The sequence below is a fragment of the Mercenaria mercenaria genome, chromosome 3, assembly GCF_021730395.1.
Source record: "Mercenaria mercenaria strain notata chromosome 3, MADL_Memer_1, whole genome shotgun sequence".
NCBI lineage: Eukaryota > Metazoa > Mollusca > Bivalvia > Venerida > Veneridae > Mercenaria > Mercenaria mercenaria.
In genome coordinates, this window is record NC_069363.1 from 27062429 (window position 1) to 27087682 (window position 25254).

Genomic DNA, 25254 nt, shown 5'->3' on the forward strand with positions numbered 1-25254 from the left:
AATTTTGAAATATATGTATGAAATGGCAGCCTCTGATGCATATTTTTTGTCTAAATTTTCAGGTATTGAGAGGGTCCCCACCTCCTGTAAGGCTGGTCAGGGGAGTCTCCCTCTGGAATATAGGTATAAAATGGAAGCCTCTAGTGCCTTTTTGGGTCACAACTTTGAGGTACATGATGGGATACCTCCCTTCCGTTAAGGGGGTCAGGTGGATCTCTCCCTAGATTTTCTTTTTTAATATAGGTATGAAATGGTGGCCTCAGGTGCAATTATTGGGTTTAAATGTAAAGGTAGAGAAGGGGATATAAAGGTAGAGAAGGGGTTCCGAGGGTTTCCCCTAGAAATATTTTAAATATAGTTATGAAATACTGGCTTCTTGTGCATTTTTGGGTCTGAATTTTGAAGTACAAGAGGTTAGCCCTCCCTCCTGCTCGTGAGACTCAAGTGAGGAGAGAGGGGAGGGGCTCTTCCCTGGAAATTTCTGTAATTTAGGTATGAAATGGTTGCCTCTTGTGCATTTCTGGGTCTAAATTTTGAAGTACAGGAGGGGATAACTCCTTCCTGTTTGGTATAATACCTCCTTCCTATTTGGGGAGGGGGAAAGGGTCTCCTCTGGAAGTTTTTGAAATTTAGGTATGAAACTAGAGCTGCTTTTGAGAAAAGCGCATGTCTCCCACAACTGCCAAATCATCTGAATAGTAGTATAAGATCGGACGAGAAATGTTCAAGCGTAAACCCTACTCCCTATATATTCTTAATTCCCAATCAGACTTCCAGTGCTTTGATTATCAAAAACAACTCAATCAGACTTTCAGAGCTTTGATACAACCCAATCAGACTTCCAGTGCTTTGATTATCAAATACTTTCAGTGCTTTGTTTATCAAAAACCACCAATGTTTCAAGGGCCATACTTCCAAAGTGGGCTGATTTGGCTAGTTATCAAACTTGGCTGAGGACTTATTGGCAAACACATTTTTTTCAAGTTTGGTGAAGATCGGATGAGAACTGTTCGACTTAAGAGTGTAGACAAGATTTTTGATATACGGACGGACAGACAGGAGTAAATCAATTTGTCTCCCACCACACAGTGGTGTGGGAGACATAATAATGGCCTCTAGTGCATTTTTTGGTCTATATGTTGAGGTATAGGAGGGGATACTTCCCTCCTGTTATGGGCTCGGGAGCATCTCCACTCCTGGAAATTTTGAAATGCAGGCAGGAAACGGTGGCTTCTGGTGCAGTTTTGGGTCTATATATTGAGAAAATATTATTTTTTTCCCAAAATAGTTGCATGCAACTTCGATGAGTTTAAGTCACTGGGGGGTATAGGGGACGCACGGGCTCTCTTGGCCATGGCCCTTGATCAGCCAGGCCTTTATGTAGGTTTTTCGCAACATAAAAATCAAGTAAATCATTCATTAAATTTAAATGTAAATGCTGGTAAATTTATTTATGTTTTAGTGGTTTAACGACTTATACAAATATTCGATATACCCAACAAAATCTTCTGTATATCCAAATAAAACTTATCGGAATACGAGCTTTACAAGCAGAAGTCATGCTTCACTTATAGCACAGAAAAATTTCCACCTTTAATAATACCATTTTGTATTCTTGCACAATTCATGGAAATATGCATACAAAAAGGAAAAATGTTATTTCATTGTTATCCTTTCACGGTTTTACATGAAACTTGCATAAAGGAAAGTTTATTTAATAATTACAAGTATAAAAAGGTGCCTTTTTTCCTCTTAAAATTAAGTCAAGACATTAGAATAGGGCTTCTGATGCTAAAAAATATTGAATTTGGAAGAAGTTTTGCTGAGAAATAGTTAACAGAGTATTTTTTAACAGAATAAGTGTTTTGGTAAAATCCTAAACATGTTTGTCAATAAATTCTTAACACCACTTTGCATTGATAAAATATGAAATATGGTATTAACAATATTAATTTTGTAGTATAAATACCATTTTCTAAGTTGTTTAAAAACACAAATCATCCTTATTTATCATTTAACTATTGTAACATTGTACAGTTTAATGTCAGTTATAACCATGTTGCACAGAAATTTAAAAGTGAAATAGCATACCAACTCTGTGCAACAAAGACGTATGTTGAGTTACGACCATGTTGCACTGACTGAAAGTGTCTTCCAGAGATACAACCTTTTGACAATTTTACTTTTTTCACTTTAATTTTAAGAATGTGATTTAGATATTTTAACAAGTGATGTTTTTATGTTAAATAAGGCAAATTATGTAAAAAAAAAAGTATTTGGTAAAAAAATCAAGTTACGACCATGTTGCACTGACCCATCGTGTTGCTGAATTTAAATTGAAGCAAGAAAAAAAAAAGAAATACGATTTAAGATTTAGCAGTTTTTGTGAGATGAAAGCAACATTGGTTTCATATTTTTTTGGTCGAATATTCTGTTAGAATAAGAAATTGCTGAACATAACTTGGTATTTAATGTGGCTATTACATTGACATTATTGAAAATAGGTATCCTGGAGGAACACCTAGTTTTGAATAATGGGTGTCCTTCGCTAGAATTTGGGGTCCTTGAGATTCCGGGACACTGTTAGTGTCAAGGACTGGATTTTGAAGACACTTGATTGATTGTTGTTGATGGTAAGCTAAAAATGTTTTTAAAAAGAATAAATTTGAAAAAAATGTTTTTCCTATATAATTCTTTGTAAAACCAGTGAGCCCCTTAAAAGGGGCCAAGTGCCTCTATTTGAACAAATTTGGGAGAGGACCATATAATTATGCTACAGATAAGTTTAATGAAGATCCATCAAGCAGTTCATGAGAAGAAGATTTTTAAATTAAGGTATTTCTATTTTTAGCTCTAGCAGCCCCTACCAGTGGCCAAGTGCCCCCATTTGAACTCACTTGGGAGAGAACCATATAATGATGCTACAGAACAAGTTTGATGAAGATCCATCAAGCGGTTCATGAGAAGAAGACTTTTAAAGGTATTTCTATTTTTAGCTCCAGCAGCCCCTAAATGAGGCCAAGTAACCCAATTTGAACAAATTTGGGAGAGGACCATATAATGATGCTACAGACCAAGTTTGATGAAGGTCCATCAAGCGGTTCATGATAAGAGGTTGTTTAAAGGTTGTTCTATTTTCAGCTCTAGCGGCCCCTAACAGGGGCCCAAGTGCATCCATTTAAACAAACTTGATAGAGGATCTCGCCATGATGCTACAGAATAAATTTGGTGTTATTCTGACCAGTAGTTTCAGTGGAGAAGAGGAACCATTACCATTATTTATTCTTTACTTGGAAGCCTTGTTTATTTCCTTACAGTTTTAATATGTGTATCATATAAATTTGTCAGTATTTTTATACCAAAGGCCACTATCACAAATTCTGAGACAATTTCATTTTTTTTTAACAAAACAGGCACAAGTGACTTTAAAAGGTGCAGTTGTCTTATAAGGATGTTACCACACACAAAAGGAACACGAGTTAAAAAATTTTCTTACAACTGTAATTAATTATTTGTTTTTCAAATCTCATTATACACCTACTCAATCAGTCAACCAAAACATTTGACAGTTAGATTTCAATCAGTTTTCCTATCCTATGATGAACCTACTTCAGATATCAATACACTAACCAACCCTGCAGCAAATCCTAACTGAAAATTGCCAAAAATGATAGATATGCATCATTAATCAAACAAAACTGATACACTTGCATGTAATAACTGATTACTTATGTCAAACAAACATGTTAAAGATTCTGTGTGTTGACTACATGATGAGATATAACCCTTCAGGCAAATAATACGAAATTCAATAAACTTCAAGATTATGTAAAAATAGGCTTTCTTCCTACATAATCAATAAAATACTTGAAAAAGCAACAGCTGACAAGTTAACAAGGAAATAAGTTTCATGGGAAACAACTCCTCTGATCTTACAGATTCCTAGTTTCTATAAGCCTGTAATGTGTCAGTGCTTTCCCCTTTATCTAACCTCAGTTTCTGCCACATTCATTAACGATGGGATTCATTTAGGAGTCATATTTTGTAGCATCACCTGTTTTCTGAAGCCAGTATTATAATCATTTAATAAAAAAAATTTTGGGTGGTGGAAAACAAAACCATTTAGTACAAAGAAAATTACTACTGACAGAATTATTTAATAGTCTGTATTTTCTTTTACTTTATCGTCAAGACCGTTGCTCAAAACTTTATCATATCAAATAGTCAAATATTCAATTTGATAACTTTGTAATTGGTTTCTCATAAATCAGGAACAGTTTCAACAGTTGAACTTTTGTACATAATAATTTGACCTGATTCAGAATAAAAACTTGAGAAAAGAAGGTCTTTTAATTCCATATATGGGTCCAACTTGTGAGGTAATTATCACTTTTTTATCTTCATTCAGGGGTGTTGATTAGGGAATACGTTACGTCTACACTCTGCTACATCTTAAAGATGATGTTACATATTAGTGTTACACTGTTGTACAGAAATTATAAAGTTTTCATTAACATAGAAGGTCATATGACAGACTGATATACCTTATATTAGCCATTTTTAAATAGTATTTTCATGAACAGAATGTCATGGGAGGTAACTAGAGTGACTGGCTCGGTTAATGGGTGTTTGTTTGTTTGTTGTGAGGGTTTAACGCCGTTTTTCAACAATATTTCAGTTATGTAATGGCGGGCAGTTAACCTAAACAGTTTTCCTGGATTCTGTACCAGTATAAACCTGTTCTCTGCAAGTAACTGCCAACTTCCCCAAACAAATCAGAGGTCTAGGACGAATGATTTCAGACACAATGTCTTTTATCAAATCGTCATGGAGAACATATGCCTCGCCCAGGGATCAAACTCACAACCCCGCCATCTGTAGATCTGCGCTATCCCTACTGACTTAAGTGGGCTGGCAGGTTAACAGGGGTGGGACTGGCTTTGGTGCTACTTTTCTTATGATAAAAGAGTTTCTAGTAACTGTTTATTATCAGCAGACATTTCGCAATGTTGGAAGACAGAAAAATTTAGGTTTTACCATGAAGACTTAAAGAATAAAATAATGCTTTTGATGAGTTCCTTCATTTCCTGAGCAATGCAAATAATAATACTTAGCACTCTATTCTGTGCCATTGAGAATTTACAACCTGAACATACCATAGTTTCTTAAAACTTTCAACATTCTTTCATCTTGTTTTGAGCTGACAACAATCTGGACTGGACAGATCTCCTTCAACACTGAAATAATAAACAAACAAATCCCACCTTTACGATAACCTCAGCGATCCTAAATATTTCACTATTACCGGTATTTATATGTAAAACTTTGCCAAAAAACATTATTCAATGGTACAGTTTAAAAAGCTATAGTCTCCAGGGTTAGTTTTTGTGAATTAATATTTATAACATAGTCTAAATTCACAGCCAGATCAAGCATAACAAACTCTAAGGCAAATTTGTTTTTTAAACCCTCTTTTTAGAGATACATGTATGTAAAAATAATGTAAGGTAAAATTCAAGTTCCAGTAAACTTTTCGAAAGAAATATGTTGATACAATGCAAGTTTTTTTATTTAGCAAAATTCTACAGTAATTATCAGCATACCAGGTAAATAAACTTGAGAAAACTGAGGAAACTACCTTTCATGTAGATCCCGTAGTGTGATAACAAATTAGTATACAGTCATTCTAAATGATTGCTGCAACCTATGATTTATCTCGTTAATAAATGGCCTAAAGTCCCGATCTCCTACACAGTGGTCTCCCCTTACAATAAAGTAATGTAGTGCCCAGGGGAGGTAACTGCTACTGGGAGTTTGGTCATGTCCCAGAAACTTATGAAATTCAAATCATTTGTCACTCAAACTTACAAAATTGATCAACATTGAACTTTTTGTACAGAATGCCAGAGAGTAATAGAAGTAAATTTGTGCGCGTTTTTTTTTTTTGACGAAGTTTTTATAAAAGATTTCATTTACCAGCATACCTGACAGAGCCCATGCCTGAGTGGTTTAGACCAACACACATAGTATAGTTTTAGATGTAAACATCCACTGCATTTTATATTATATTATTAACATACAGGTTGACTTGATGGGGGCAAATAGCTAGAAATAATTTGCATTAAATTAACATAAAAAGAGTTTTGTGACACTTGAGAATATAAATGGTCATAAAATGTATAATTTCCTAGAATAGGATTACTACCTTCAAAGGCTATGGTTTTGAAAGTTGAGGAATATAAATTGGCGTGGCAACAGTTGTGAAATAAATAAATATATGAAATGGTTGCAACTTAAGCTGCCTTAAGAGATGCAACTTGAAATACATAAATTTCAAGTTGCGTCTTAATGGATGGAAATCAGATTTCTTTAAAATATCACATGGGATCCGTCAGAGTTGTCCCTTGTCAGCCCTATTATTCATCATTGTAGCAGAAATTCTTGCTATAAAAGTACGCAATTGTGAAAACATTAACGGTATTTCTGTAAATTATGATGGTACTGTTAGAAAAATCAAAATAACACAACTAGCGTAACTAGCTGGCGATACTACATCTTTTCTAAAAAATGAAAACGATATCTCAGTTGCTTTACAAGACATAATGAATTTGGAAAACATTCTGGGTTACATTGAAAATACAGTAATGCTCATTTGGTTTAAACATAATTTATGTCAGTCATTTAGTTACAATAATTGTCAAAAAGGAATAGAACAAAAAGCTAATTAGCTTAAAGTTGTTCTATATCTTCACTTAAAAGTCTAATGGCAAAGGAGCTTAGATATCAGAATGATACTTTAATTTTGGTTAAATCAATTATTTGGACTTAAGAGCACTTTCCATGGATTGGAGTAATCCAATACAAACATTAGGGAATGATTTTAATTCTAAGAGATAGGGAGATGTGGGGATCATTAGTGAAGAGCCTTTATGCAGGCATTTCATTTATGGTATCTTGGTGTTTCACCCTATATTTCTTGTTGGAATATTGAACTGTAATAATTACCTTTGAGCAACAGCTTAAAGTCATCTGTCTCCTGGATATCCAGCATGATATGTACAACTGTTGTGTCAAGGTCATAGTATGCCACACCCATCTTACCTCCGTGCCATATCACACCCATGTAGATCTGTAAATAGTTGTAACAGCTGGTTACATTTTGGCAAATCATCCCAACATTACGTCACAATGTCACAATTGAATATGAATGTGTTTGGTTCCCTATATGGTAAGTCTTCAAGAAGTTTTCTAATAAGCTAAGATCACAGTAAACTAAAAGTCTTACATATGACTTGAAATGAGCTTACTCTAGGAAGACAAGGAATAATCTGAGGAGACTTGAAATGAGCTTACTCTAGGAAGACAAGGAATAATCTGAGGAGACTTGAAATGAGCTTACTCTAGGAAGACAAGGAATAATCTGAGGAGACTTGAAATGAGCTTACTCTAGGAAGACAAGGAATAATCTGAAGAGACTTGAAATGAGCTTACTCTAGGAAGACAAATAATCTTAAGAGACTTGAAATGAGCTTACTCTAAGAAGACAAGGAATAATCTGAGGAGACTTGAAATGAGCTTACTCTAAGAAGACAAGGAATAATCTGAGGAGACTTGAAATGAGCTTACTCTAGGAAGACAAGGAATAATCTGAAGAGACTTGAAATGAGTTTACATCATTGAACACTTAGAGACTTGAAATGCACTTACATCATTGAACACCTAGAGACTTGAAATGAGCTTACATCATTGAACACTCAGAGACTTGAAATGCACTTACATCATTGAACACTCAGAGACTTGAAATGAGCTTACATCATTGAACACTCCGATTAGAAGAGACATGAAATGAGCTTACATCATTGAACACTCAGAGACTTGAAATGTGTTTATATCATTGAACACTCAGAGACTTGAAATGAGCATACATCATTGAACACTCCGATTAGAAGAGACTTGAAATGAGCTTACATCATTGAACACTCAGTTTAGAGGAGACTTGAAATTAGCTCACATCATTGAACACTCAGTTTAGAAGAGACTTGAAATGAGCTTACATCATTGAACACTCAGTTTAGAGGAGACTTGAAATGAGCTCATATCACTGAACACTCAGTTTAGAGGAGACTTGAAATGAGCTTATATCATTGAACACTCAGTTTAGCGGAGACTTGTTTAGAGGAGACTTGAAATGAGCTTACATCATTGAACACTCAGTTTCATTTCTTAACCTTTAGCATGCTAAATTTCTAAAATGTATTAATCCATCATTGAATTAGAGCAGTATTATTCAAAGGGGTGTTTACTGAAAATTTACTGACTGAATAGTGAAAAATGCAGACTATGATCAGCCCACATGGACTTGCAGTCTGATCTTGGTCTGGCAGAATCACTTACTGCCAGCAGGCTAAAGCTTAGTTACAAGGCCTGAAGTTATACTAGCATTTAAAGCTTCATATATTAATTGACTATGGCATGTATTTTTCGAATCTGTAAGTAGCCTAAACTGAATCCAAACATAACTTTGTCAAGTGATTCAAGTGTATCAGTCACACGACAATTTTTTCTTTGACCATAATTGTCTCAGCTATCTACGTTTCACACAAACTCTTCAAACCACTTGTGCCTGTTTCCTGACTTCTTAACCGGGCACATTATTTTCAAGTTTAATAATCATTTGTTTACTTAAAATACCATGAGAACAACATGTTTCATGACATGTCTATACCATGTTTTAATTGTTTCTGTTTCAATAGTTCTGAACTTTGATTTCAAAAGACAAATAAATCAATCAACTACGTACAGTCATCTTATTGTTAATGTGTATTAAAATAACTGAAAAAAGTATTTTATTTCCCATCTGAAAGCTTACAAAGACACAATGATGAATCAGATTTTATTCAATTGCTTTCAAATATTTATGAATGATTAAACCTGTCTACAAAATACTTCCTTCTACAGTGGAATTTCACTTGTAGGTCATGTCATCATCATGTTTTCCTTATTACCCAAAAACTGAAACTGCATTGATGTCTGCATGAGAAATCATCTCAAACAGACACCCTAAAAGAGATACCCCATCCCATTCTATAATTCTTCATTAATATCAGTGGAGTACTTATTTTCTTTTTTACGTTGTGGTCGAGTCATTCACTGAAATTAAATCTCAATGAGCAACTAAACTTTCCATTCATTTGAGCCGCGCCATGAGAAAACCAACATAGTGGCTTTGCGACCAGCATGGATCCAGACCAGCCTGCGCATCCGCGCAGTCTGGTCAGGATCCATGCTGTTCGCTAACAGTTTCTCTAATTGCAATAGACTTTGAAAGCGAACAGCATGGATCCTGACCAGACTGTGCAGATGCGCAGGCTGGTCTGGATCCATGCTGGTTGCAAAGCCACTATGTTGGTTTTCTCATGGCATAGCTCATTTAATTTTTTAAATTTGAAATCCATGGATTTATATCCCACAGTGACTGAAATTAATGTTAAAAGCACAAATTTTTATGTTAACATAAAAAACACCAAAAAAAAACCCTTGTGTCTGTATATATGAAGACTGATTTTAATTCTTTACAAACAAAAACATGAAAGTAAAAACGAAAATTTTCATACAAAACAGATTCTTGTAAAGCAGCATAATTCCAGGTTCTTTCTGTGATATACTTACCTAACCAGTACCCGAGTGCATTGTCTGATAAACAGACATGATGTTAGGTAAAAGCAAACAAATATTTAGCTTCTGTAAATTTTTGCTATGATCATACAGAGATAAAGTTTATGTTTTCAATGCACTTGATATTGTAGATAGCAAGCAGTTTGAAAGACTTGTTTAAAAACAACACCTCCTTAACTTTGAGTGGTAAATTTAATGGTACTTTAAAACAGTGTCCTTCACATAAATATGTTTATTGTCACAAGTTCAAACAGAAAGTTTGGCAAAGTACATTATTTTTTTGTAACACTACTGTTTTGAAAGGGTCAAGGCATCTGAGACATGTTTAATAGGATGAATAAAATTAAACACTTTACAAATAATGTATGCAACTTTTTGCTTCGTCTGATACTTCAAATGTAAGTTATCTGACAAACTTTACACAAATGAAGCTATATAATTTATTCATGTTTTAAATCTAGGTCAAGGTGGCATACCATTTAACAAACATGTTTTTATGGTTTCTACAAACAGGGAATTTAAAATATGTTACAAAGTTATAATATGTTAAATAGTGCCTAGAGCTGTGAAACAGGGAATTCTAACTACCTGTAATTTAACTCATGAAAGAAAAGTTTAATCATCTTTTATTTACGTACCTGCAACTTGTTAGATGAAGACAAACTGTTTCCATTCTGCCTTATCTGTCTGACATCTGCATCACTTATATCCTCTTCCTCCCCTGTATCAAGCCCCGAGGAGGTTGCCGACCCAGTAACGGTGGGTATAGACCTGCTGTCGTTAGATGGCAATGACCTACAGCCAGCAGGAGTCCTCTTCTGAAAGTACTCTGATGACACTCCACTTGCTGTAATCTGATCTGTATAAGGATTCTGTAGTTGTCTGATTGAATCAGTGTTACATGATGCTGTAATGGATGAGCCGGTATGTCGTGCTGTAGCAAGAATCAGTGGAGTCGCTTTATTAAAATACGGGGTTTCCACTGAAAATGGTCCTCTTCGAGGAGGTGGCTTAAAATAACTGGGACCAGTATCATTAGCAATCCCTTCTGTGCAGCTCTTTTCCTCAGAGTTTTTGTTAAATCTTGTAATTGTATCCGACTTTGGTGTGGACACTGGTCTTTGTAATGGTCGTGAAAAACTGTTGTAGTTGGAACTTCCAAAAGTAACATTGCCAGTAAATTTGTAAGGGCTTTCACTTGAAAGATTACTTTTATTTCTATCTATTGATGGTAGCTGTATAGATTCTGTTGAATCCTTCATACCGGTAACAGGTCCTGAAAGGTTTTGTAAGGCAAAGCTTTTTCTTTTACCATGTATAGAATCCATCCCAAGTATCCAAGCAATCTCTTACAAGTGGACTTGAAGATTCAAGAAGTCACATTACTTCTTCTGAAGTTTAATACCTGAAAAGTACATCAGCAGCTAGAAAATAATATAAAATTTTCTATATTAGAAACTAGTCAAAAATGAGTTCAGATAGTCTTACATCTGTGCTCATACTTACATACATAATAAAAACCATAGCTGTCACTATTGGTGACAAATGCCCCTGAAGCGTGCCCAAGAATGCTACAGTTGTCTGCGCAAAAAAATCACACATAATTTCGTGACCTTGACCCTAGAGACCCGGGTCATAAGCGTGACACACCTTCTCAATATGGTTAACATTTGTGTCAAATTATTTTCAAATCCCTTGATAAATGGCAAAGTGATGGACCAGACAAAAAACACCTTTGACTTCTAAGTGTGACCTTGACCTTGGAGCTAGGGGTCTGGGTCTTTCGCATGACACACCATCTCAATATAGGGAACATTTATGCCAAGTAATTTTAAAATCCCTTCATGAATGGCAGAGTTATGGACCGGACAAGAAATAGACACTGTTAACCTTTAACCTGTAAGTGTGACCTGCACAAGTGCCTCTGTTAAAGCATTCTGAGTTTAATTGCTTGAAGTGCTAATAGCAAATTAATGTATAGATAAATACATGGTTTAGACAAACTGCCAAATTGACAGACTCATCTTCAGCCACCACCACCATTACCAAAAGTACAAAACCCAAGACATTCATTGACATCAAACTGGTACTTTACTCCAAAACCAACCATTCATAGTGTTTTAATACCTAGTACATGACTATATTCTCAAACCTTGATACAATATAACATGCTCTCTTATTTCACATTACTACAAAATGTATATATATAGTAAGAAGAAAACAATAGAGCAAGTCCAAAAAGAAAATAAATTTCAAAAATCTCTGACTTTCGATATCTATCTTCCATAACCGTCCAACCCCTTGCGGGGACGTAGACGTTTTGCGCATCAAAACCTTAATGAGAAAGAATATAGTGATAAAAATTTAGAGTGGAAGAAATAATGCATGTTATATGACAAAACTTGTTGGACAATAATGATATAAATAACGTATATAATATGACATTATATAACCAAATGAAGTGGTATTTCAACCAAGATGGTTCTGATAAAACAATAATTTTTTTGCAATCATGACGTTTGGCAGAACAAACAATGACTGAAATGAAACCACTACAAAGACTGTTGGGAAGTCACTCAGACAGATAACACTTAATTTCCAACCATTTCAAACCTATGACAAATGTAAGAAAAAAAAAACTGCATATAGTTATCAAACTGACATGGCTTTGAATACAACCTTACAGATACCAATAGCTGTGAGAAGAACAGCCTGCTAGCCTATTCAAATATACTTTTTTTGGTTTGATGGGAAAGTTATCCCCAGTGTCCTTGACCTTGGTCCTTAATTAAACCAGAAACTGTCTCCGTTCTCACTGAAACTAGTCCCCATGTGAGGTTTGAGGTTTAAAGATAATATGAGCAGCAATTATTAAAGAAGATAAAGAGAAACTGGGTTACTTTCCCATAAAAGAGACTAACCCATACATTTAGGCCAAAAATAATTTCTCTCAAAAATCCATAAAAAGTTAGTACTCTGAAAATGACTAGTGACATAAGATATTTGCAAGATATTCTTATAAATAATTAAAAATACTGTGCAGAAGGTAGTTGAAATGATGCATAAAATTTACATTCTACTTGCTTTTTTACCAATATCTAACTTTTATTTTCACCCACTTTATCATTTTTCAGTGTCATATATATATATATATATATTCTATGCCAAACTTGTGAAAATGAACATGTTGAAAAATTTCACCCAAATTTTGTGTGCCAGTAGCTTTAAACCAACATTTAACAATATCTGACAACAGTGAGCTTGACTTTTGGGTACCTGACCTCTAAAAGATATATAATCAAGCTATTTAAGTTCATGAACACTAAATTCAAAAGGTTTTTATCCAGTTTTTAATAACATGTACATTGATAGCATTACAATGTATTTTTATAACAAGAGGCCCAAATAGGCCTAAGTCACTCACCTGAAGAGGACCTTAACCATCTGACCCTAAAAGGGGCCAACACCCCAAACTGAACAAATTTATGCAAGGACCTTATACTGATGCCACGGACCAGGTTTGATGAAGATCCACTGAATGGTCACGATAAGTTGTCATTAAAATGTACTTTTACTTTTAGCCCTAGCAACCCCTAAAAGGGGCCAACTGCCCCCATTTGAACAAATCTAAGAGAGGACCTTATGATTTTACAAACCATGTCTGATGAAAATCCATCTAGCCATTCATTAGAAGAAGTTGTTTAAAGGTATTTCTAGTTTCAGCTCTAGCAGCCCCTAAAAGTAGCCAGGTGTCCCCAGTTGAAAAATTTTGGTAAAGGGCCTTATAATAATGCTACAAATAAAGTCTGATGAAGATCCATCAAGCAGTTCATGAGAAAAGTCTTTTGAAGGCATTACATTTTTGTTCTAGTGGCCCCTAAAAGGGGAACCGACTGCCGCCATTTGTACAAATTTGGGAGAGGACCTTATAATGATGCTACATACCAAGTTTGGTGAAGATCCATCAAGCATTCATGAGTAGAAGTCTTTTAAAGTCATTTCCTTTTTTAGTTCTAGTGGCCCCTAAAAGCAGCCAAGTGCCCCCATTGAATTGAGAGAGGACCTTATAATAATGCCACAGACCAACTTTGATGAAGATCCTTCTAGCGGTTCATGAGAAGTCATTTAAAGGTATTTCTAATTTTGGCTCAAGTGGCCCTTAATAAGGGCCAAGTGCCCCATTTGAATAAAATTGGGAGAGGACGTTACAGTGATGCTACAGATAAAATTTTATGAAGATCCATTAAGTGGTTCATGAGAAGAAGTCTTTTAAAGGCATTTATATCTTTAGTTCTGTTTGGGGCTGGCACTTAAAGGGGCCAAGTGCCCCCATTTGAACACATTTGGGAGAGGACCTTATAATGATGCTATAGATCAAATTTGATGAAGATCCAGTAAGTGGTTCATGAGAAGAAGCCTTTTAAAGGCATTTCTATTTTTAGTTCTAGTGGCCCCTAAATGGGGCCAAATGCCTCCATTTGAGGACATTATGATGCTACAGATCCTTCTAGCGGTTCATGAGAAAAAGTCGTTTAAATGTATTTCTAATTATTGGCTCTAACACACTTGGGAGACAATCTGACTAAAGTACATATCCTATTACGCTACGCATAGGATCTGAGAACGACCTATTCATTGCCTCGTTCTGACGACCCTTTCGCTAGCCAATCAGAGCCTAACTTACAACATCTTGCAAATCTACCTGTAGCCTTGACTTTTGATATTTACAATTCTTATGTCATAATGTATCAGATAGCCGGTTAGCTCAGTCGGTAGGCCACTTGCTTTGTAAGCGAGGGGTCCTGGGTTCGAGCCCTGGAATAACTGCACATTTTTCTTACTCTTTGACATTCGAACATGTCGTCTGATTGGATAAAATAAATATAGCAATACTGGAAATCCAAAATATACAGAAGACGAATGTGAATGGGTCGTTCTCAGATCTTCGTTTAGAAGATCAAGTACTTTAGTCAGATTGCTTGGGAGAGGACCTTATAATGATGCTACAGACCAAGTTTTATGAACATCCTTCAAGCAGTTCATGAGAAGAAGTCGTTTAAAGGTATTTCTAATTTTGGTTCTAGCGGCCCTTAAAAGGGGCCGAGTGCCCCCATTTGAACAAAATTGGGAGATGACCTTATAATGATGCTACAGAACAAGTTTGATGAAAATCCTTCAAGTGGTTCATGAGAAGAAGTTGTTTAAAGGTATTTCTATTTTTAGCTCTGGTGGCCCCTAAAAGGGGCCAAGGTGAACCATTTGAACAAACTTGATAGAGGGCCATGCTACTGACCAAGTTTGGTGTAATTCTGACCCGTAGTTTCAGAGGAGAAGATGTTTAAGTGAAAATGTGTATGACGGATGAATGACCATCTACCTACACTAATAGCTCACCCTCAGGTGAGGTAAAAAGTAACAGAAATTTATTTCAGTTTTCAGGTTTCCTCTTTCAATATATCATGGTGAAAGTTGGGTAATTCATTGTTTAGACTACAAAAAATAACAAAGATGCTGCAGTAATAAAATAAAACTATTATACACTGAAATTTCTGATAATATGTATGGAAACCACTTAACTTCCATTTATGCAAATCTGGATCATTCAATGAAGAAATTGAAGTTAATTCTGAGTGTTAGTCAAATGGGTCCAGTATGTTTGTGTGTGTGTGTTCGGGTTAGCATCTTTTTCAACAATTTTTAAGTCATATAAATGACAGTGCCTACTTGTAGCAGAGACCAACTTTATAGTGCTGCCTCACTGAAATACCACGCTGTAGACAGGTGACATGACATCCCACCCAGTCACATTACACTGACTATCGCTATCAGGAAGCGAATCCATTACTTTCCAGCGCCATGTCTCTATATTAAGCATCAATGTATATAATGAAAAGTTCGTTTTCCTGTATTTTTCCCTGCAATATGGACAGGTCTACTTACTGAAAAATTATGTGCCCATAGAAAATTATCAGCACTGATTGTCAACACATGCACTTAAATTTTGAATTAATAAAAATTATTTGGAGAGATACCATGTGATTATTATTTTCATCAAACTGACATGATATTTGATCTGTGTTAAAAATACTGTTTATTAATTATTGTAAAATTTGTGATTATTATACAATGTCATTAAAATTTGACAAATTACATTTTACAAATGAAAAAAAGAAAACTAAAATTGACATATCCTGAACCAAACCCTAACCTCAATATACTATGGTATGCCCTACATAATATCCTCCCACGACAGTGACTCATGATCACATTGTAAACAAGATCAGGCTATATTCTAAAAATAGACATTCGGAATCCCTTCAGTAAAATGTCCATAATAACTACAAAACCTTAAAATAATTACCAGACAAAAAAACATCAGTAATACCCATAAACAGAAAACACAAATTCCTCATCAGTGGACTATTTCGTTGTTACTTTTTCTCTTGTGCAAATTTAATATGAATATGAGGTTCTGCTGTGTTATTTTTTAAGATTTTAATGGGATGTACATGTAGGTATACATAATATACAATATTTACATATTAACACTTAAGAGACATAACAACACTGAACGTTAATCTTACAGAGAGTAATTGTTACATATTCTGAAGAAAGTAATTTTTTTAAATGTTACATATTCTGAAGAAAACAGCAAATACTGTCTATTAAAATCTAGTTAAAACAGGGAGTGTAAGACCTGATCATGAAAATCTAAGCAAAAGCTGTTATAATTAAAGGGAAAGGCAATGTTGTTCTCATGTTAAATCCATCTGCTAGGATTTCTTAAATCATTTAAAGAAGTGAAAGAATTTTCAAAATCTGTGTAAGAGTGAGAAAGTTATGAGCATTTTAATATTTTATCAATATGGTGGCTATTTTGTTTCCATGGCAACAAAAAACAAAATGGCGGATTTATTAAATTTCTAAATACATATTTGAATTGTATTTACTTATTTCTGTAAAATAATTTCTCTACTTTTTCTAGCTATAGTGAAAGAAATTATCATATTACATCTTACACTCAAGAAACAGATGAAATTAAATATATTCTATTTAAAAGGTTATTTGCTAAATAAAGAATTCAGCAGTGTGTAAATGACATCATAAACACACTAAAATGGCTGCCTCCATGAAAAGCCATTTTCTTAAATTTCAAACTGCCATATCTTTTTCAATAGTGGCCTGATTTTAAAAATTCTTTCAGTGTTATGTCTTACGAAAGGCTTGAGGATGGCTTTCATATTAAATTAATTAATTGCCCTTTAAATATATGGTTTAAAACACTTATCATCTCATATCAGATATGAGAAGAACTGATTAACATTGTTTTTATGCATATACCTAAGATATTTTCTAACCTTTAAAAAATATTATATTACATAAAATTCACAGGACATTATTTATACATAAATTCAGTCCTTCTTCTCAGAATAAAAAAGCAGGTTTTTGCCGTAAAATATGTCATTTCTCCACTACAAAATATGAACTGATCATTTTCAGACATATTCATAAAATTCTCATTTATGCTTGTAGCTTTTTTATACAAATTATTTCGAATGTTACTATATAATTCACATTTCATAAGAACATGTTTTTCATTTTCAATCTGATCCTTACAAAAGGGACATAATATTTCATTAACAGGCAATCTTTCATACCTTCCAGTCTCAGTACGTGATCCACATGTAAAAAAAAGCTATAATATAAATGGAAAATAACAAAATATTACGATGTGAACTACAAGAAGAGATATATATATATACACATATATATATTGTGAAACAGAAGTGCCAAATATCATTTCGGGAAAACATATGTCAAAAGGACCTAAGAAACAACATTGTTTATACAGCTCTTTGCTGTACGGTTTCTAGAAATACATGAACTACATGTAATGGTGCCACATCACACCTAAATTGTAACAATATGCAAAACTAAAGGAGTATGTTCCATAATAGGTATATCTTTCCATAATAGGTATATCTTAGTTAAAGTTGTTAAATCAGATTTTGATCAAAAATGGATTTGTTTAGAACTTTAACATCTTTTCATTTACACTTATTTGTGTTCACTTGGCACTTCATGCAAGTCATTTCACTGGCAGTGTTTTTTAAAACTTGATTTTCCGGACCAAGATAGTGTATGTTTTTTTAGAATTAACTATTCATTTTGAAAAAGGAATGATATATAAATAGAATAATTTTGCATCAAATCTGTTTAAGATTTGCAGTAACAACTATATATTGAGTTGAAATGCAAGTCTGAAAAATTATTATTACCTAACTCTTTGCCAAACCAAACCAAGATAGACTGAAATAAACAAATTCACAAGATAGACACTGTGTTAAAACTTAATTGTCTTTTATTTCAGATTGTTGAAATATCCCAGTATCTTATCAAATTCAAATTTAATACCAGAAATTACATTGAAATAAAAAGAAATATTTAGTTTTTAAATGATATCATATTAAAGGTGGGGGTGGGGTGGGATTGGGTGTATTTACAAAAAAAAAAAAATCAATAAGACATACCTACATTTCAATTTGTAATAGGGATCTGACAGTAAGTATGGTAATAACATGTCTTTTTATTCTTTAAGACTTTAAGTATACTTCTAACAGAGTATTTGAAAAGTAAAAAATGTCATAAAATGTTATTCTGATACCTACAAATCATTTTTTTCTGTGAGGAATAAAGTAACTCAATTTTGTTTTGTTTTTTATAAAAAAAAATATCCAACAGGATAAATGAAACCTACAAAATATTAAAACTTTGCATAAATAGGTAATGTTGCTAGATTTAGAATCTATACCAACAATAAATTAATACTGATTTGATTTGAATGTAAAATTCTAGCAGGTCTAGAAAAGTCATTTAATGACCTATTTAACTTAAGCATAATCTATAAATATATATGTTTGTAAACTATTTCATGAATTATTTAGTGGCTAAATTTGAAACAATAAAAAATCATGCAAAAATGTGACATTTGCCAAATTTTTTACAAGTGAATTTTTTTATCAAATTTGATACATATATTCCAGTATTAAGTCAGTCCTTTCTTAATTTTTATAATGTCACAGGGTGAGAAACACATTCAGGGTCAATTGAGAATAACTGTCGTATCCGAGCAGTTAAATTTGAGACTTCAGTCATTTAAGCTTACAAAACTATAGCAGTAGATTTTCCAAGGATACTAATAAATATCTACTAATCTTACAAATTTACATCCTTGGTATTCATAACTGTTTCGGGTAGATCTATTTAATCCGACTTTGGTCAACCAAGATATATTGTATATAAATGAATTCAAGAGTTACACACTGTTTTAAAACTTGCCTAATAAAATATAGTTCTTACAGAAATTGGTATTTTTGTTCCTTAAATCTTTAACAGCATTTATAAAAAAACTGCAAAAAAGTCATCAAGTGCTCTATCAAATTAGGTTCATTCCTCATTTAAACCCATTTTAGTCACTGCCTCAATTATGATTTGAATACTGTATTCATGTCAAAACTACAGTATGTCAAATGGCAGACTGCGTCTCCGTATCCACTAAACACTGCCCCCCACCTCCACCCAACACAACTCTTGAATGCCTGGACCCACTTTTCAAACAACTAAGATTTTGGGGCTACAATTGTCCACTTCCCGGGCCTCAAGATTCCGAAGCCGATGACCCAATCTTGTTATCTTATTTATAGAACAAGTTTGACTATACGAGGTATCAAAAGTTTATTGTAACAGTAGGACTGTGGCTATAATATGTAAGATGTATTTTCGGAAGATTTCTTTTCTAGGAATAGAACTATTTACTTTTTCTTTTAAGATGAATGTCATTCGTTTTCGCGCTTCGTCTGGCTTCGTGTCTCTGCCTCGGTTTCGCTATCGGGGAATTCCAATTTACGTCAAAGAACGTCATTGATAAAAATAGATTTTCCTTATTTGGATGTTGTAGTATCCCATAATCCAGTTTGTTTCTATAACAACCATCAAATCAGAACATCGCTCTTAGGTCACGTGAAATATGATGTCAAATCTGACCAATGAAAAGATACAAATCTTATGTCATTCTATTTTCAGCTACTTGAGTCATTTCATATAAATTGCAAGCAAGTTGTGTATTGGGCTTTAGTCTACGCACTGCTAACAAAGTCTACGGACAAAATCGAAGGAAACCTGTGACTCACATAGCAAATTTTGACTCATCGGATTGAAAATAGTTTGTTGGAGTGACATTGAAAGCTGGAAAACACTGTGAGTCAGGAGATACTGAAATAATATTAGATAAATTTTGGAGATTTAAACCAGGAAAGGTGGCGGCGAAATTCAAGCACAGAACAATGGAGACGACCATGTATAATGACGACGGGGCGGGAAGAGAAAATACGACATTCGGAAATAAACTGAACAGTATGAAACGGTCTATGACTTTGGACTTTAATGCAGGAAATGGAATTTCCAGTGCTAAGAAACAAAAAATCCAAACAGCACTGTTACAATCGCCAGACTTGAACATGTTAAAATTGGCGTCACCAGAACTAGAAAAAATGATAATTCAGGCAAATGGTATGGTTACAACAACACCAACACCGACACAGATTTTATTTCCGAAATTTGTGACTGATGAGCAAGAGGCCTATGCTCAGGGGTTTGTTGCGGCACTCGCAGAGTTACATTCTAAGCCGGAGGGAGAGGAAAATTTTGAAAATCCAACCAGTTCATCAATAAATGATGCTTTAAAAAACATTTTTACCACAACAACATCATTACCAGGTGGTATTGTGCCAACGAGTTCACTGCCATCAAAATCCTTGCTTAATCCAGTGACATATCCAATGGTCACAGTTAAAGAGGAACCTCAAACTGTTCCTTGTGGACTTAATTCTCCTCCACCTTCACCAATTAACATGGAAAATCAGGAGGTGATTAAACTTGAGCGCAAGAGAGCTAGGAATCGTGTTGCAGCTAGGAAGTGCCGTACTAGAAAACTTGAAAGAATTGCGCGACTTGAAGATAAAGTTGCCGACCTTAAAGGACAAAATAATGACTTATCATCTCAGGCTTCAAAACTTAGAGATGAAGTTTGTAAATTAAAACAAACAATAATTGAACATGTCAACAGTGGGTGCCAGATAATGATGTCACAGAATATCAACTTTTAATTCAAATGCAATAAATTGACATTAGGATTTTAATAAATTGGAAAAATAACGGGTGGCAGATGGACATGTCAGAATGTGATATTAATACTGTGACTGAACTAGCATAATTATTCTGAATCTGGAAATTGAAACAGATGAAGTAATTTATTTCAATTGTACAAGCTTTTAACTGTTTTTTGTAGCTTATACCTTGAAATTGACAACCGAGTATTTTGTACTCTGAACAAATGTTGTAAAACTCTTAACTAATATTAATTTGTTTCTTTTCTATTTGTTAAAGCGTTCTGAGTTTAATTGCTTGAAGTGCTAAAAGCAAATTAATGTATAGACAAATACATGGTTTAGATATTTTATCACAACACAAAATTCACATATTTGAAATAAGACATGATAAGTACAGTATTTTTGTGTATTAAAACCTTGTTAAAAGATCTTTGTTTAGATCTGAGAGAATGTTTGTGTAAAAGTCATATTTCATAATTCATTTCACAGGACCAAGTATCATTCATCACAAATTCATTATATTGCCATTTTCTATTCCATGTAAAAATGTTATGGTGCTGCTATTTAAATGTGGTTTATATTGTTAATAAGTTTATGCTTCATTAATATTGAATGTTTTTTATTTGTATTTTCGTTAAGATATTTGAAATATTAAAATTAAGAAAACATCAAAATGTTGTTATGTGTCTTCAAGTACACATTTTAAAATTGATTATTATGCATCCCCTTCTGAAGAAGACTTCTGAAGAGGATGTATATTGCTTTGCTCATTGCTGGTCAGTGTTGGTAGCTAATACTGGTCATACTTCATAGGTTGATTGCCAGTGGTTGACTGGTAATGGATCCCTCTTGTTTTTTTGGTCAGTAGGTGAAAGGTTAAGATCACAGCAAATGTGTTGGTGCATATAAGCAGATGAGATAAAGAAACCATGAAGACTGATTTTATTTTAAGGCAAAATATGACAAAAACCCCTGTTTCAAGATTGGACTGCTTACAGCTGTTATAATTACTATACTGGTGATTCTCCTACATACTTTTAATGTTTAGTATTATTCCCTCTAAACATATAGTCATATAGAAATATGTATCAGTAGAACTTAAATGTATTTGTTGGGATTACCCCTGTAACTACAAGTTGATTAAAAGGATGTAATAACCTGTTCAGTCAATTGAATATTACTGTATTTTCTCTGCCTTGCTGGAAAATCTAAGAAAGGGCTGACCAAAATATCTCGATTGGGAAAACAAGTAAAACTGCAAAATTTCCATGTATTACTCTAGCTTCGAAGTAACAATGTTTTAATCTTTCACAAACAATTTTGAGGACAGTTAAATGTTTGTGTTACATCGTAATTCCTCATCATTTAAAGACCATCAAACATAAAAGGTGTTTTGCTTGTTAACAATATTTCCTAAAAATGATCTCCTTGAAACCCCATAGTAGTTCAATTTATTGTTATTGAGTTAGTCAGTACTAGTGTACCATGTACAAAATTCTATAATACATGTTCTTGACTACTACTTAGTACTAGCTTTTTAAATAATTCATTTTTTTACAAATCTGCCATTAATGGAAATCCATATAAATAATGTTCATACATAAATCAAGTGTAGTTATCTGTTATGTCAATATCAGCAACAACCATAAATTAACAGTGTCTAGTTGTTAACTCTGATTAATATGAAATAGACCAGCATTTTGAAATACATGTAGATATAAGAGCTAGGTACATTTGGAACAGTTCCTGTAAGTGACTAACGACAGTACTAGACTTCCAGACAAAATCATGAGTCAAATGTAATGTTTCAGAATCGTCAGTTTCAAAATGCTGATAAATCTTACTGCTACAGTTTTCTGATTTCATGCCCGAAAACAACAGGAAACAATGGAAAAAATCGGCTTTAACCAACCACTGGTTACCAGGAAATCAAACTAGATATGCCTTGGGGCCAGTACACAATAATGTGCAAGTAGATGCTTCTCTCTCTCTCTCCTCAAATTAATTCGTATACTGATAATAAATTATCGAAAGTACACGCTACCTAGAACTAGGTAACCTTGGAAATTCCCTATTTCGTCCTGTCCAATATATATAACGAATTAATGACATCACGTATGTTTTTCCAGCTTTATAAAAATAGACAATGCGTCATGTTCATACGTCTATTTACTATTTCACAATACCAGTATACTGAACACCTGGCATAAGTTCAAAAAGGTATGATAAATATTTGGCAGCGTTTCATAAGATTGCGAGTTGTAATAGAAAAACCAGTATACTGAAACCTCATAAACTCGACATGAGGGGAAAACAACTTTGATTTATTGTTGTTTTTTTTTTTTGCCTTTTTTCCCTAAAGATATTCATTAAGCTCCTCTTCCACTAAAGTACGATTTTATCATCAGATATTGATTTTAGAAAATACTTCTAAAATATAACTGACTTCTTTGTTTACTTGTTTACATTTGAGTGTCTGTATATGGAGCGGCACAGTCTGGCTTAATTTAAGACAAAATATGTCAGTATATTGCTGAAAGCAAGCGGCCTGTCCGGTATAAGCAGCTTTACCGACACCAGCTTTTTCGTATGTAAGAAAACAGACGACACGATAACTGGGGTAACATTAAGCGAAAAAAGGAAAACACTTCTCAACTACAGTAACTTAGTCCAACTTAGCGTGGTCGCTCTGCCATAAAAAAAGTTATCTAGATAAGCCGGACGTATAAGGCTACTGTACCCGTAACTGAGTGAAAAGTTCGACTTCTACCATTGCTTGAGTTTAGGAAGCTGTCAGCATGACTTGTGCTTAAAATTAATATACTTCTTAAGCGACATTTTTATCCCAACCACATAATTTCAAGTTGTTTCGCCGATTCCAAAAACTCAATGAGTCAAATCTTTACTGACAGTCCGCTATCTTTATAGCCATATATATATATATATATATATATATATATATATATATATATATCTTTATAACTACGTCACGAAACAATCCTTCCATTATCATGAAGGTAAACCACAAACCAAATTACATGTACATTGACATGACCGGTATGATATGTTAACGCCTGATTGTCTTTCAAGCAATGATCCGTAACATTAAAAAAGAAAGAAAAAAGATTAATTACAAGCACCGGTATTCTATCCATAATACTATATAAAGAACTGTCATTTGAGGTATTTGGACAGAAATTTCAGGTACCTTTAGTTGAAAATAGCGAAAATTTATCTTGCAACGTATATCAATGCAAACAAGAAACTGACCAGTACATGACGTTAACAGGTTTAAAATCGCTACAAGTACCGCAATTCAAGACCGAACATCTAGACCACCCGTTTGAGCGCGAACGCAAACCCAGTAAGGACCAGGCGCCCTACGTAGATTAATAATCTTAAGCGTCATTTTCCTTTCCATCCTAATGCTCAGAGTTGTACTGACATTTTCCTTCCACAGTTACTGGAACAGACCCAGAGAGAGAGTAGAAACTACTCGCCCCCTAGGTTGCTCAAATTACATGGTCAATGAGGTGATGGCCAGTTTACCAGCATGCAGTCATAAAAAGCAATAAATCACATGTAACTGCTGATAAGCTAAGGCCAGATTTTCCTTGAAGTGAAATAATGATGCTCTGTATATACTGAAGGCATGTGTCTGTGTGTGCATTATTATTAAAAGTGACATGTCTACAAGTGTTCTGATTAAAGTGCATTCTATTGTATTTCTATATGTATGATTTAAAGTGTGTGTGATTTCAACTGGATTTTTACCTGTAAAAGAAAAATCACAGAAAATTATGGTAAGTGAAAGCATTTATTTTTATATTAATATTGATCATTTTATAATATCTACAGTTACTTATAACTGTAGTTCGCTCTGAACACCTACATATTCTGTTTTAAATGTATGGTATATTAGCCTGATATAAAAATACTTACTCTGCGAATTATTCTATAACAAATAAGTTTAATATGGTAAGTAATTTAACTTGACATTTTATGAAACATTTAAATGTTCTTTGTATAAGGTTTTGGTATCATTTGCAGCTGTAACAGATTTCATCAATAAATATTTTAGCGAAAAAAAACATACCTTTCTAAAAAACGTTATTAAAATCATTCTGTAACAAGTGCAGTCTGATTTCAATGCACTCTTTCAGAAACGGGCATAATTTTACAGTAGATAAGGTCCTGTAAGTATAAGGATATAATTCAAAGTACAGAATATGTTATCTTAGATAATTAATAGACAACATTGAAATTATTTTTCTTATTTAATTTTCTCAATGGTTATGCCTGTTTGTCTGTCTACATGTCCATCATTCAATTACAGGAGAGCTTCCTACAACTTTTTTGTTTACATTAGACCTATTTTATTAGTAGAAGGCAGTTTGAAGAATATGCTTAT

General features: G+C 33.8%; 2 protein-coding genes across 2 annotated transcripts in view; one reads left to right on the plus strand and one right to left on the minus strand.

Moving 5' to 3' along the window:
- The window catches only part of LOC123525869 (mutS protein homolog 5-like), a 74879-nt gene extending 55120 nt beyond the window's left edge, over window positions 1-19759 (minus strand). The window contains 4 exon segments of the mRNA XM_053539637.1: window positions 5157-5237; window positions 7006-7129; window positions 10314-11080; window positions 19492-19759. Coding sequence (XP_053395612.1) covers window positions 5157-5237; window positions 7006-7129; window positions 10314-11003 — 895 coding nt within the window. The 5' untranslated portion in view covers window positions 11004-11080; window positions 19492-19759.
- LOC123525225 (transcription factor Jun-like) lies at window positions 16045-21517 on the plus strand. Its single transcript, XM_045304096.2, has 2 exons — window positions 16045-16186; window positions 19759-21517. Exon 2 carries the CDS (start codon window positions 20019-20021, stop codon window positions 20838-20840), a length of 822 nt encoding a protein of 273 aa, XP_045160031.2. The 5' UTR covers window positions 16045-16186; window positions 19759-20018; the 3' UTR covers window positions 20841-21517.
- Window positions 21518-25254: the final 3737 nt, after the last annotated feature.